The 16,071-nt window shown below is 42.8% G+C and overlaps 1 protein-coding gene across 4 annotated transcripts in view; it reads right to left on the bottom strand.

The window, feature by feature from the left end:
* mpp7a (MAGUK p55 scaffold protein 7a) overlaps positions 1-16,071 on the bottom strand; it is a 146,234-nt gene that overhangs the window by 72,295 nt on the left and 57,868 nt on the right. For all 4 annotated transcript variants that reach the window (XM_065948933.1, XM_020631021.3, XM_065948932.1 and 1 more), the window contains one exon: positions 5,629-5,706. In XM_065948933.1, coding sequence (XP_065805005.1) covers positions 5,629-5,706 — 78 coding nt within the window. The remainder of the gene's footprint in view (positions 1-5,628; positions 5,707-16,071) is intronic.

Here is a 16,071-nt window from a genome sequence, read left to right as displayed (position 1 = left end):
TCTTTGATGAGTGAAACATGATTTAGGACTGGGAGAGGCTCAAGGACTCCGAGTCCTCGATGGCTTTCCAATTTTCTGTCTCACTTTATTTTGGGACAGGATGTTGGCCCGCACCAAACCTTATCAACATTATCTCTGTATTCTGCATCACTATTTTCTTTGGTCTTTTTTTTTTTGTCTTTTTGATTTCTAAGAATTGTCAGTTTAAATACTTTCAGAGTAGAAATACAGAAAAACTTTTAGTTTTATTTGTATTGCTATGTGGCTGTGAGGTGTTTTAAAAGGTTAGCTCAGATCAAAATGATACAAAACCAGAAGCCAATCACAGCACAGCATTTAGAATGATGGATTTTGTCAGTGAAGTCTGGCGCTTATGAAATGATGAGCACGATGTTAAAATTGTTTTTTGATTAAAAAAATAAAAATCTCATCTCACTGCTGGTTAAAACAAAATAAAAGTATCTCCAAAACAAAAAGATCCACAAAAAGTCCCCTACTTTTTTTGTCTTTATTACATTTTGCGAAAAAGATATCTTGTCAAAGATAACCCTTTACTGTCCTCATCATATCACTACTGCAAGTGGAAAATTAACAACTTCAACATAAGTGACGGACTGGACAAAAAAAGCAGTTCTTTTTATCTACAGGAAAAAGTAACATTAAAGAGCTGCCTGACGGGGCGCTGATAGCACGACGGTTATGACGCATGCACCATGTACAGAGGCTACAGTACACAACGCAGCGGCCTTAGGTTCGGGTCCGGCCTCGACCCTTTGCTGCATGTCCTCCCTAACTCTCTACTCCCAACATGTCCTGTCTCTCTCCAGCTGTCCTACATCATAAAGGTGAAAAAGGCTCCAGAACCCCCTGACTTCATCATATAGCTCTGTCTGTCAGGCTTCTTCCCATATCTAGTTCATGGTATGGACTGTAGACCAGTGCTCTCTGATGGCACCCAGTGGGCTTCCAAAGCAACAGCAGGTAGTCAGCTGAGGATAAAGATGTGTGGAAGAGGGCCAGAGAAGGGAAAAGGTTAGTTTGAAGTTGGAAGGATACGAGTCAGCCACTGAAGTCTCAGATGAAGCGATGGACACAGATCTTTAACAAGTGAAAGTGTACTCCCAGAGCGAGGAGATTTTCTTAGAGCCTGATTGAAACAACAGACTGGAACTTAACTGAGGCTGCTTCACGTCTGGGGCTGATTTTCTCCTTTTGATTAATGCTATGTGGAGCTTTTCATTCCACAATGAGGCAATAGTGCTTCTATTTCATTCTTAATGAGGAGCTGGAGACAAACTGTAATAAATGTGTTTGTACATCCATAAAAGTGTGTGTGCAGTCATTCGGCGACATGTCTCTATATGTATGTAACGCAGCACCTTCTTCCCCGGGCTCGGTGTCGATCGTGTTTCAGGCGGCGTTGGCGGGGCTGGTTTGATTTGAGCGGGGGCACAGTCACCTGCTGTGTGCGTGAGACAGTACAGCCGGGGGCAGCCGGGGGTTGAAGTGTCATTTTATGTTAGGCGATAAATTAAGCGTCCATTACCCGAAACCTGAGCCCAAAATGAATTTCATCTCACTGCAGCTCTCTCCTGTTGCACTTCAGACCTCAGTCCCCACTTCAATCGTGTTCATTTGGAGCGGTGACACGGCTGAAAATCAATCCGCTTTAAAAACACACTGCAGCGCTCCAGGTTAGGAGTGTTTGGGGATGGGGGGAGGGGGGGGGGGGGGGGGGGCTGTGAGATGCTTTGATACACCATCTCTGAGCTTTATTCTGATACATGATCATCCCGGGGAGACGCTTTGTGGGGCATTTACCAGGAAGCATAAATTTGAAAGTCTGTAATTTGACAAAAAAGAAGAGGAAAGAAAATCTGTAAGGGGGGGGGGCAAGATTGAAGCTGATAGTTGGGGGTCTTTTGAACAATCTGTGGCCTCTTGCCATGAACCTGGAGAGAGCAGACTGAGAGAGAGAAACAGAGGAAGGTCGTCGTTGGCTGTTTGAATCAACAATCTCTATAAGAATAGATAATGCATCCTCATTTCTTATAAAAACATCTGAAATGTAACGATGATATTTTTCACTTTGAGCAAAGAAACAAGTTTGCTTCCAGTTTTCAAAACAAGTCCATTTTAAATGTCTGCTTATATGTTTGAACGAAAAGACAGCGTCATTTATGATTCACCATCAATAGAGAGAAGACACATCAGTCACCAGATCTTGTCAGAGAACAAAAATCTGGGTGACCAGATCTGGTGACTGTGTTGCTGAGATGACGATGATAATTCTTCTCCTGAAAAATGGCAGGATGTTCAGAAGATTTGTGGCTTTTGAAAATTGGGTCCAGTTTTTGGTTTGGTGGTGTCATCTGTGCTCAGGGTTTACTTCTCCCACATTTAACTGATTTAGGACATGCTTCAAGTCTCCAACAGGTGTCAGGCAGTGGCTTAAAGGCAGGGTTGTTCGTCTAAATCAATGGTGATCAAACTTTTTTTCTTGCGGGACAAAATTGTCGTGTTAGAATCGCTCGTGGGCCACAGGTTTTGTTTTTTAGAATATAGTTGAAAAAATAGTAAGGCTTTGTAGATCAGAATCAAAAGGCTCCCTAAAGAAACCCTTTAATAAAAGGAAATCAAATATTTTGATTTCTTCGTTCTACTTCATTAGTTTTTTTTCCTCAGAATCAAGCCTGTAACGTGGTTCATTTTTCTGGAAACGCTTTCTGCATTTAGCTCAGGTCATTAAATGGTTAAACAACAGTCCTCTTGTTTGCAAAAACAATGCATATGTTTTTTTTCATAGTTTACAAAAAAATGTGGAAAATAGTAAAAGCTGTAAATTTAAAAAAAAAAACAACAACATACATGTTACTGAACATTTTCTATTTTAGGAATATTGTTCAGCCCTTGTTAACATGAAAAAGAAAAATAAGATAATGTGCCAATCTTAATCAAAAAAAAAATTAAGATTGGCTGCAAAAAATCCCCTCAAGGGCCGCAAATGGCCCTCGGACCGCACTTTGGACACCCCTGGTCTAAATCGTCTTTAGTTTCTCACAGATAGTAATAATTCATGAGCTCTGAAAAAGGAATGAAGAGAATCTGTCATCTGTAGCAGTTTGTAAGCCTGGAAAAAACTTTGACCACTGTCTGCCAAAAGGTACCAATCTGATGAACCAATCACAACTCCCTGCCTCCCTGCCTCCCTTATCTCTACACTAACACAATTCTTCATTTGGACCTTTTTACTCCTTCCAATATGGAGCGTTCTGGCTGCTCCTCTGACACCGGTGGTCAGCAAGGTCAGAAATAACACAGTGTAGACCACAAGAAGGCTTTCCTCTAGTTTGACTCTCAGTACACTGAACTCTTTCCTTATTGGTCTTTACCCCGATTCACTGTAAAGCATCCACTCTTCCTCTGGTCTTTCCCGTGCCTCTGTACTAATTAGGATGATGTATGACTATGGGCTCCTGAGGAGGAGGTGGAACAGTCAGAGGCACTTTGATTACAATAAACAGAGCTGCTGATTTCAAACAAAACCACACAGCAGTAAAGAGGGCTTTTCCTCCGCTCCGTTCACTGTGCCAGGCTGGTTCTGGGGTTTACACAGGTGTGTGAGGGTGTGTGTGTGTGTGTGTGTGTATGTGCGGTGGGTACTTGCATGCTTATGTGCACACCAGGCTTGATGCAGACACACAATACACTAACATATGTCAGGGCGCAGGACGTCCACTATATTAATCAGGCTAAATGTCTTTCACAGCTTGACGAGAACAGCAGCGCCGATGAGGAAAGTCCTCATCAGCGGTCCTGTTTGTTCTATTACTGTCTGTGTGATGGCTTCTCATTAACTAACGAGAGGCGCTGCACGCGAGAGGTGATGCTGTAATCATGTTTCATGGATATTCAATGTGTTGTCGCTCTCCCAGAGATTACATATCCCAACTCATTCTCCCAACAATCATCCAAAGTTTGTCCTCTGCGGTCAATTCTTCACCATCCATCCTCGGCTTCTCTGATTGAGAAGGCTTCTCATCCTTTCCACACTTGAAAAATGATCAGTCTGTGCAGAACTTGTTTTGGGGTGCAAGGTTGGCAGTTGGGGCAGAAAATGGGCAAAAGTGTGAGGGGCTGCGTGCAGGGAATGGATGGTGTGTTATGGATCAAGAGAAAGTGCAAGAAAATAAAAACAATACAATGAAGAGTTCACTCAAGGGTAGGAGGCCAAAGACATTCATTTTCAAAGCTCTCGCATGCTACTGAGGAGGGTGTTGAGTGTCTGTATATGACTCTTGGCACAGGAGATCTAAAGTTTTTCAGTTCAATCTGCACAAAATCAACTGCTGTTCTCCAGAACAAGACAAATTACCAGCATGCTTACATAAAGTCCCTCTGGATTTGACTATAAACAAATCATGTTTGCTGCAGACAAACAGTAAGACAGGGCACGCAAAGACCCAACAGACATGATGTGTGAGTAGGCTGGTGACAAATGAAGAGATAAATGAGGAGAGAAACATGAACGCAGAGTTCTTTACCAGATCTCTCTGAACAGATGGATCCAGTTTGTAGGTGAGAGGAATCATCATGCCATTTTATTTGCACCTCACTAGAAGATCAGCGTTCAACATAAGAGATTTAAAAAGTCATGTATTTCATTTTTGAAGCACATTTGTCAAGAATTCAGTTTGAGATCCTGCAGAACTAGAATCTTAACTCATTCATAATGACCAGTTGAGGACATGAGAGAAGCTGTAAAAGGACAGTTCATACTGCTGCACGTTTTCCTGCAACGTTCTAAAATGGTTCGTCTTCTTGCAATGTTTTTGGTCTGACTTCGGCAAGATCCGTACAAAATTTAAAAAAAAAGCAGCGAATGATTCTGGGTAAAATATCAACTAATTGAATCCAAACTTTAGGAGCATACAGAAGGTATTTAATCATCATGCTGGACAGTGCTTTCTAGCAATCATCCTCAAAGCCCCAAACATGAAAACATGTTTTATCTATGATGTGCAGCCTTTGATTAGAGTTCTAGACTCTCTGCTAAGCCGCACTGAGCCTGTCATAGAGGTGCATGGCTGCAGAGCATCTTACTAAAGCCTGTTTTGAATATGCACTGTGATTGAAAGTTTTCTAACATTGTCCAAGAGGACATTTTTAAGAGCAAACAAATCTGGTTGCCCTGACTTAATCCAGAAGTCTTCTTCCTGCAAGCACCCAAATACAAAATCTGCATGAAGTCAGGATGAGCTGATGTGTGAATGCAGCAGGTAAAAGACTGAAACATTCCCCAAAAGCACATGGGTTTCACAACTTTGTACTCTTGACTGCTCGCCTCACTTGTCATTATAGCACTTCCACTGAGGGAAACGTCATCATACATATTAACACAGACCCAATTAGTTAAGAATCCTCCTCCAGCTGCACGCACTACCCAGCAAGCCGACCTTAACCAAAACCAAAGTCGTTTTTTTGAGTGTGTGAGTACATCTGATAATGCAATCTCCTGCTGTGAAGTGCACGTATGAAAGGAAGCTTTTGAAAAGAATGATTTCAAATTATGAAGAAAATGTCAGGAATGCATGTATGAAAGGATGCTTTATATATTCTTAAACTTACATGATGGGCCAGAGCTGCAGCGTTGTCCAGAACGGGTATGGGTTTGCTGTCTTCATATTTCTGCAGCCATTCATGGATCTGAAAGGAAAGATTGTGTTCATCAGTAAGAGTGTCACAGAGAACAAAGGAGAGAGAGGAGAGGTCAATGTTGGGTTTGCAGAGGTTACGGCAAGGCCTCCCTGAGCAAACACACACATGTGCACTGCAACAAGCACACATGTACGAAAGCATGTACAACCTCCATTCGCACCGTCCTAAACGTGCACACACTCTCAGTAGATCAAAGCGACAACACACCAAAAGCACACATATGGCTCTTTCACACATGACTGAGCACCACAGAGTGCTTTTAAGTATTTCAGCTCGCTTATCCACTGCACAAACAAATCCAGTTTTCCACCCTGCATTTGATATGCCCATGTGGCCTGGAGAGGAGTCCAAATCATTTCAACAGTCTGGTTAAGTTGGCTAAACATTTCCTTATCAGTCTCAACGCTGCAACTGCACAATGTTGAGAGACGAAGCTGCATCTCTGGAGAGTTTCTAAAATGGAAAGTATAGCCTCGACTCGCTGTAAACTCATTTCCATACACAGAAACACTTCATCAGTCAAAATCTGAACACAGAAGGAATCATTTTTTTCACACGCTTGCAGCCACACACATGCAGCAAAACATACGGTCATACACTTATGCATCAGGCCACACACACACACACACACACACACACACACACACACACACACACACACACACACACACACACACACACACACACACACACACACACACACACACACACACACACACACACACACACACACACACACACACACACACACACTGCATGATCCCCGTTGTGATTAAGGAGCAGCTGTGCAGGAATGTGTTGACAGCATACAGGCTGCTGTCAGGTCCCATCAGAGATCAGACAGGGACGACTATCCTCCCAAACAGCCGCTCCTCACTCTCCCCCTCAGCCCAGAAGAGTGAAGAGGAGCTGGGCCACGGCTCTGACTGATAGCTGGGCCCCCCTGTCCTGGAGCCTGCAGCTGGATGTCCCAGAAAACACTCCACAGGAGGGTTGAACAGAGGGCCCTGAGGCTGAGGAGAGAGTGACAGAGAGGCCCCTGGGCCAACTGTATTTCTGAAATGTGGATGCACACACACACACACACACGGAGCAGTTTCAATGTGGCAGAGAATCAATGAGTGAGACAAAAAGTGACAAGAAATACAAAACGCTGTGAGCAGCTACAGATGTACGCAATTAAAAAATGTGTTTAACAAATGTTGGACATAAATCCTTCTTACTACAAAACTTGCGTTTATTATCTAGACAGAAGTGTCACCGTGGATCTGAAAAAGAGGTGAATTTGAGATGACACAATCACAGGCCAAGATCTGTCCCCGCTAATGACATCCTGCAAGGAAATGTTTTCCAGTGTTTTGGCCTTAGCTAAAATGTGAGCTCTGATAAGCAAAAGAACATGTGCAGATGAGTCCATTTGAATCTGTTTGAGTTGTCATCTGTCTTTGATAACCAACAGAGAATACACAGATACTTAAAAAAACAGTATTCACATGGCCTTTTCAACAGAACCAGCGTTAAATTTTCCAGGATATGCATAGCCCTCTCTACCCATCAAACTTTGGCTCAACTTAACAGGTACAGCCAGTTCAGCTCGACTTAACCACACACTCTCCTGCTGTAAATCACAACCAGTTAGGACTGTGACTTAGCCAACAGAGCAGGCATGTTTCAAGGTCAGCTGAGAGGTTCAAATCCCAGCGTAAAGCCGACATTACTCGGCTATAAAACATGGTGCATTAGGCGTGTCGTGGAGGTAATCTGTCAAAAGGCCTGAGAGAGGCAGATGGTTGCTCGGCTCAAGCTGTAGAGCGCAGAGTTTAAGACCAGGTGACCCCACAAAAGACAGACGAATGGTATCAGAAAGGGAGAGAGAGAGAGAGAGAGAGAGAGAGAGTAAGTCTGCAATGATGTGTGTGTTGAGTTGATGTTTGGGAGGGGGTATGAAATTGGAGTAGACTCAAATGTTTGAAGTCATACTCAAGTCTTTGTGGGTATTTTTTTTTTAAATGTGTATTCCATATTATTCTGAATTATTTCCTGATAATGGTGATCAGACAGGAGAAGCATCTTAAACCCAAAAAATGAAATAGGACTACATAAAAGCTGTGAGTAATACCACAATCACTGACAATGTTTCTGCTCCCTCTTATCGGTCTGTGCTTAAACTGGATCATTTTATTAGCCTGGATCATTTTAATACAAGCGTATAGGATCGTTTGATCGGTGTGTGGAGGCTGCTGTCTTTATTGGAGATCCCTGGTTAATAGGGAATATTCCTTTTCCTCTCGGCCATAATTCATGACATATAAAAAAATGTTTCTAGGGGCCAAGCCTGATTGGGTAATTCAGAAAGACAACTTTATAACTGTGTTCGTTAATTGTGATGAAACTGGAGCACATATTACAGATAAAATATTTCTTGGTCTTCCTTCTGAGGTCCTCTGCCAAAACGTCCCTGGGCAGGTTTTCTACTTGTTTCCATAGTTAGCTCAGTTAAAGCTCGGAGTGGAAGATCTGTGTTTTACACCACTGGTGGAGGATCCCCCAGAGGAGGTTTTTTCTCGAGCTGTGGTCCTGGCACTGGAGCAGAACAAGTGGACAAAAGAGCTGCACTTAGCAGAGTTACCATGAACTTGGCCAGACCAGGACTAACTAAGGCCAGTTTGGTGAAAGGGAATACAGGAGAGGTGATCTACAGCAGGTCTCTGACTGCAGGGAAAAATAAGATGGCGAGGTCAACCCCGAGAGCCAAACCCAGCAAGAAATCCCCCTCGGTTAAATCCTCTGTTTAAATCTAATTTAGATTGACAATTTGCTTGGAAAAACAATTTGATTGCTGTGGTAATGGATAACATCCGGCAATTGATGACAACGCCATCCTCTGTTTGAAAAAGGACAAAAACTGTCAAAAGACTTGGCGGCAGAAGTGAGCAGAGTTGAGCTGCTGTCAGTGTGCTCCATGTTTCAGGGCATCAAATTCATGACTGCCACTCTTGGGCATTTCCTGGAAATGTTCATGCTCATCTGTTTAAATTCACACAGCCACGTCATATTTGAATAGTGACTCTCTTCTGTTCATGAAGTCCCAACATCTCCACCCTGAGCTCTGAATCCTCCGTCTGTTCTTCTGCAGTAGAAGCCCGTAAAAGGACGAGGCAGGCAGCTCTGGTTACTTCATCTGTCCTCATCATCTTTGTACGAAAACAGATGAAATAGATGAGAGGCTGCCAGTTGTCTTCAGCACTCCAACATACCACAGTCCTAGTGACATCTGCTTAGGTAGTTGCAGCTCCGCCACCTCGGCTTACTAAGTGATTGTGGAATTTCTGCTCTGCTCTGCTCGGCGAGCAAATGCAAGATTGAAATGCTTTTATTTACAGTTCAGGACGTTTTCCAAGTGCCTGTCCATGACGCATTAATGCATTTTAAAGTCATTACCCTGCTTTTTTGCAAAGCGCCTTCTCTGTCCCCTTGGTTAGGCAACAGTGCTCCTGGCAAAAGAGAGAAGTGGCCATGTGGAATAAAAAAAAATCACAGTGAAAACAGTGTGCTGCAGCCAAGGAGGGCTTAGCTTAAACCACATTGCAATTTAAGACAACCAAATCAAAGACTAGATTTCTGAGGAGAGATGTAGTGCTAGGTTTAGGTAAAACAAGGCAAAGAGGAACGAGGATCAATATATTCTAAACTTATGAGGAACGCTCCCAGATGTAGAGGCTGAGACGAGATGAATGAATGTGCACCTTCACTGAAAACCTAAGAAATTCATGCTACAAAAGGAGCAGTGTGTGTCTGTCTCCTCAGAGGTCTCAGACTGAGTTGTGTTTGCTTCCAGAAATACCCAGCAAATTTAAAATAAACTCAGCAACATACAAGGGGGAGAACATATGAAGGGAAACTTCAACACAGGACAAAAGACCTGAAAGAATCCCAATAAAGATCGACAGGAGCGAAAACACAACATCTATCTTTGTCTACTTAAGATGATTGCTCCGACTGCTGCTCAGTATCACCGCTAAGGTTCAGGATCGGACACCTTGGAGACCTTTAAAGAAGTCTTTGGTCATTAAGTTTAGTCATTCAAACTGTTTAAATTTTCTCTTTTTGATCAATGCCCATGCAATAAGAAGAAAACAATCTCTGAGGTAGAGAAGTATACCTTACAAACACTAATCCAGAGCCACTACTGCAAGCAAATTCTGGCACCAGAAAGAAGGAAATAACGAGAGCAAGAGTCTAATAGATGGAGAGGTGTGCTGATGGAAGGAGAAAGAGAGGTCTGGAGATCACAGGGCTGGATAGTGTTTCTGTTTTTGAGTCCTGCAAGAAGACTCGTGGCCTCTGGTTTATGTCCACTGCCCAGAAAACGTTAAGTCGGAACGGTTAGGTTTGACAATCTTTCTCTGACTGCTGTTTCTGTATCCACCTTCCATAGAGGATCCAGTATCAGGCCTCTGCTATTCCACCAGGGGCTGATCTCTTGTCAAGACACCATGGCATGGATGACTAGACCGAGAGAGGCGACAGGAAGAAAGGAGTTAGGAGGACGTGCAGGGTTGCAACTAGAATAGCTGTGAAATGATATGTTTGGTCAAGAAACGTTGAGATCTGCTTTCTCTTCTGTTACAGTTAATCAGTTCGTAAAGTGTTGGTATAAACCCTGCTGAGATGGCATCAGGCCCTGGACTTTGTGCTGTGGTTCATAAACAGTTCTGCAGATGATATTATTAGAAAAGAAGCATGTCGTCAACATGGCTAGCATTGGTTACTGACTGTTTATACAAAGGAAAGCACATTGATCAGACTTCATTATGCATCCACAATAAAGCATAGGTGAGGGAATTACAGGGAAACCCGTGTGTGGATAAAATGAAGCCAATGCAATCATTGAGTGTCCACTTGAGGCAGGCTGCAAAAAAACACAGTCACAAGCGTACACATTCTTACAGCAGAACAAACGGAGAGTAGATTTTCTTATTTTTTTGTATGCTCCTCCAGGAAATATCAGTTTTTCAGGAGTTTTCAGCAAGTGTGAAAAAGCCCTAGTTGACAACAAGATAAGCAGCTTGTCATAAATAATTTATGTAGAAGCTGATGTCCGAATTAAAAGCATGTGATTTTACATTACATTGTGGTCAGCAGTGTGTCCTGAAGTCTGAGTTGTGAGGAGTCAAATGGATGCTAGACATAAATATGGCAAGATAACGGTCTAACAACTAGAAAGGGTTGTGTGGACATAGCCCTGGACCAGGACCTCAGATCAAAGCAGTGCATTGAGGGTGTTAATGACACTTGGTCATCCAGCTGACTAATTGGCAAATATTCCAGTATTGGAGTCCTTACATTGTTAGAGAAGTCACACACACTCAGACACAAGCACAGAGCCTTTCCTTGAAGAAAATAGAGTGCTCTGGACTCTGAGCTCGCCCCCTCTTTTGTTGGCCTGGAAAATGTGACAGCTAATTAAGAACCAGCGGTAGATCCAACGTACAAGAGAGATAGAGAGCATGGGGGCCAACAATCATGACAGGCACATCATTTAGATATGGGGATGTTTCCCCCTAACGGTCCTGGAGAAAGGGGAACAGAGAGGCCCCTGACACACCTCTACAGACGCCATGGATTCTGTAAAGCCAGCATACAACAATCGTCATGAGACACTGCCTATAACCCCACCACAAGTTTATGTTTGCATTGTAGCCTGTGACTTACCAGAAAGAAAAATTAAGAATGTGGCAGGATACCTGGACGTGGTTTTTGTTAGACTAAGCAGTGATCACTTTGGTGGGCCCTCAGATCCCTGTGACACCAAATGACTTTGCTGACTGGTTATTATTCAGCCCTAATTTAATCTACTGATTTTGTTGCACACACCATCCCAAACAATCACAGTTTCTAAGGGGTTAAGGCATCAACAATGCTTCTATACGTTAAGGAAAAGTACATCTTTGGGCAAAATATAGATGTCTATAGGCCTCCTACATGGATATCAGAAAACCCTTCTGGTTTCACTTTAAGTCTTGTTTTCTCATAATTCAAGATCGGGGTCAACTGAACTGATCTTGAGTAATTGTTGGAGATTCACTCCAGAGATTTTCTTGATTGCCAATACAGACATTTGACTGATAGAATGGGGACTAGTTGATCTGCAGAGCTCTCCTCATTTTCCCTGTCCCCCCCAGAACAATACAAATGGTTAAAACCAATGACTGCTAAAGGTTATTCAGTAGTCAACAGGCCAGACTGCAGCCTGTCTGCAGAACTAAGTAGTTTCCTCCTCCTTTCCCCGGCCTCTGCCTTGCCTTTGGCTTCTTTCATGAAGCTACTCGTCCATCGCTTTTGGCTCTCTACAGAGACGCCTGTTTGTGGACATTGAGCATGATCTCTTCAACTTCGTTCTGTAGTTGACCATTGGACTCCAATGAAAATATTTGGAAGGAAGCCGAGGGCAGGGTTTAACATTGCAAAGAAGGGGATTTACTTTGGATTCAACTGAAGATTTTTTAAAACACCTTTTGTCTGAAAGGAAATTGTTGAAGTTGAATTGCTGAAACCAAAGTCTTTTAATTTACACCACAATTAAGAAGGCATGAAAAAGGCATTCATGAGGAATTTCAGAATCAGCACATAGTTGACCTGCTTCTGTCAGGGAGGCTAGGTGAATATAGATGTCATCTCTTTAAAATGATGGATGCCTCATTCCAAAGCAACCTGCTCACGTTTCTCATGTCTCTGGAGAGATCTTGTTCCCCAATAAAATAATAAATATAGACCCCCGAAGGTACCAGAGCGCAGAACCTGCTGACCAAAGACAGTTAGAGTGGATCTCTGAGGTGGTATAGGTTTACAAGCTGAGAGCTAAACCAGAGATGATTTGCCAAGTTGTATTGTCTGTACTGGATGTGCGGATTCAATGACTACCAGAGAGCCATTGCAGCAGGGTGAGAGGTTTAGAACTATTTCCTGTCTGTGATCTTCCTTTGTAAAGCATAAGGTAACTGTCCAAAGGCCACGTCTATGGCTTCCTTCAAGGAGTAGAGTTGATGGACAAAACAGGACCAGTAATAAATCTTGGATTGCTACCTATATCTCGATCCAGTTATTCATGGGATACCAAGTCTGGTACACAAGGAATACAGTCCAGTTTGTCTGAAAGTGAGCTCATTCATCAAAAATAGCTGAAACTTTCCATTTGGGTACCAGCGTCAGTGTAAGCGCTAAAGAACAAACTGGCAAGTCCACATCAATGATGCTGTGTAACAACGATACATGCGCCAAGCCTATTAGCAACTAACAGGAGCAGAATTTAAAGGAAAACTGACTGACCACAAAAAGACGGATCTCTGGGCCTGGCTAAAGGCCTGCTGACAGAAACTTGGTCCTGAAGGAGAGCCCCACCTGAGGCAGGTGGAAATTGAATATTGTATTATATTTCCTGTGGCTTTTGTTGAGCTGGAACTTGGCAGCAGAACAGTAATGTAGGAGGAATTTATAGAACGCACACTTGGGAAATTTAATTGAAATGAGGGGAACTGTCTGCTTCATTATAGCCACAGTACACTAGCTATACATGCCAGTGCTCATATTTCTTGTCAGGTCTGATCTGCACAGCTAAAAAGTCTGGAGAATTAGGTAAACTCATGAGCTCTAAGCCCTGTTGAAAGATGATATTAGAAAATATTTGTTTCATCTCTGACATAACAGGATTAGGAGGAACCTGAAGGACTGCCCCAACCATCAGTCAAGGACAAGTGAGGAGATACTGTACACACACCCCTTAAGTCTAGTTCTAGCCTTTGTCTTTTCGTTCTTGTCCATCTTTGACACATCTTCCCCTGCTTCCTCTCACTCCCTCCAGACAGACTGACCAGTAAGTGATGCTCCGTAATTACCCAGGTGAGGCTTAAGCGTTTCCATATGAGCGACCGGGGCCGCTGAGCCTGTCAAATTAACATGATGTGTGTGTTTTCTCTCTGCTGTTTAGCCATTCCCAAAGTATCCCCCTTCACAGCCATGGTGAAATATGTGGATATTTGGTGGCTGGGCTTTGGACGATGGGGACAATTAAGGTTTTTATTAATGGTGTGCCACTGATGTTAGCCATGTTCACCTGAATACTGGGTCTGAGCGCTGTAAGGCGAGATGGTTGTTCTGTAGTTTCCGAGTGTTTCAAAGTCTGCCTCTCCGTCCATTTGGCTCAGTAGCTGACAGGCTGGCTCACATCTCAGTACCAAGTAGAAAGCGGAGGAAACACACAGTTCTGCTTGTCTGGACAGGGGCGGTTTTCATTTATGCCTCTGTGCTAACGATAAGAGACTCTAAACTCAGCTCAGTTTCCCTCTATTAAACAAAAAGGAAGAATAAAAATAGAAGAGGCTCATTTTGTTGGAGAAATAAAGGGGCTCTTTGATCTTTCACTGACGCATTTCAGAATTTTTGTGGCTTTGTTGGCAAGACGGGCCCATAAGTCCAGTGTATTGGGGGAATTTATTCTGCTACAGTAGCAATAGTGAAATGGGTACCATTAGAATAGACCATCAATGATACTAAGTGAATTGCACTGACACAGGCCCCTTAGTAAGAGACACTTGGTATCTCGCTGGCACATGAACAAAGTGGAATTCAAATTTTGTGATGGCATTTAGGGAGATGGTTTTACCATTCGAGCCTTTATGCACACATCTGCTTCCCTCACTGCGGTTTTTGCATTTGTTAGGCTTCGTATTGTAGACACATTTTCCTGTTTTTCCATCCATCCATCCATACATCACCACTAATCCACGCAACCAGTCTGCTATGGTCTGAGGACAATTTAGTCCCTGAGGGGAACCTCCATTTTTTGAGTGTAGCCAACAGATATCTGGCTAACTGACAACCAGGGCAAATACTTCTGTTCCATTCATTTGTCACCGTTTACAGTCTAACTAGAAACTTGAGAAGGCAGGATCTGACACTAACAACCAGGTAGTTAGCTCCATTTACTGTATGCAGATTAGGGATGCTCCCAACGACTAATTTCCTTTTTGATTAAATGCAAATGTAAATTCAGACTAGAGCTCAGAAAACAGCCAATAATGAGCCCAATGTATCTAACACATCTGTGGGTAAACAATGTGAAATTGGAGGTGCACCGCTGATGAAATATGACCTCCGCTGCTGGGCTCTAGCTTATCTCATTATATTATTTTGCGCTACGGAATCAAATGACCATCGTTTTTAAAATAAATTATTAATTTTCTTTCGTAAATTTCTGACTCCTCTCGTCTTTTGCCATGACCCTGGAGCCAGGTTATGACAATGTTGGTTGATTATTTTGTCCAATAAACGCTCCGCTGCTATATCTCCAACCTAGTGGAAACACTGTATATACAACGTTGTCTCAAAATATTGCTAAACCGCTCAGCACTACGTGATGCCATGCGTCCACTGATCTGGTGAATCTCTAGGTAGAGCTTTATGTCAGTATTGCAGTAACCAGTGAGTGAAGCTACAGCCCCTTTAAAGCTTAGAAACAACATTTAACCAGCATTGCGGGCCATAACTACTAAAGGCTTCTGCCAATGCTTTACTTATCATTTTGTATCATTTTGATTCAACAAACCCATTTTTGTATCACCAACTATCTTTTACATCTGTTTTGGGTATTGATCTGCAGTCATGGGAAAAATTTAAAAGGAACAATATAGATTTTGTTGAAAGAAGAAGGAAAAACTGTGCAAGATATTTGGTGTAACTGTTCCTGAACTTCATGTAAAGAGCCCGAGAGGATACAGCACTTTTGTCTTAACAGCCCCAACACTTTCTCCACTTTGGATCCAGTTTAAATATGTTGCTATAATCAGGGTGTATTTAGAGGGCGAGGAGAATTCTTGGAGCTCCACCCTAAGGTCTGGCTAAATATCACAGAAACATAATGCCACCTTCATTAGCATCATATTCTCTGCCCCACACTGTGCTGTGTTTTCTTTGGGGCCGGCGAGAACGAGAGCTTGGACCTACCCCTCATTATCCATGTACAAGATGCCTGATCCTTTGGCCATCCATAACAATCAAGGCATCAAATGAAACCCGTCTGGCTTCCTCAAGGCTCGACATTGGTGTGCCATAAGACGGGCACTTCTACAAGCTTACATTGGCAGATTACAACCTTGATTCTGAACAAACATGCTTACAAAGAAAAGGGAGGGGATGAAAATTATGCAGATTTTTCAATCTAAATCATCTCTGTGACATAATGACTGTGGCTAGAGAGAAAAAGAGACCACCAAATGTGGAAATATTTCATGCCAGCACATGAAAAACATTGTCGGGCATTTCTTCAAGATGGAGACAATATACAAAGGAAACAGT

This window comes from Labrus bergylta, chromosome 20, assembly GCF_963930695.1.
Source record: "Labrus bergylta chromosome 20, fLabBer1.1, whole genome shotgun sequence".
Lineage (NCBI taxonomy): Eukaryota > Metazoa > Chordata > Actinopteri > Labriformes > Labridae > Labrus > Labrus bergylta.
Note: the sequence above shows the minus strand (reverse complement) of the source record. Positions and strands in the feature narration are given on the sequence as shown.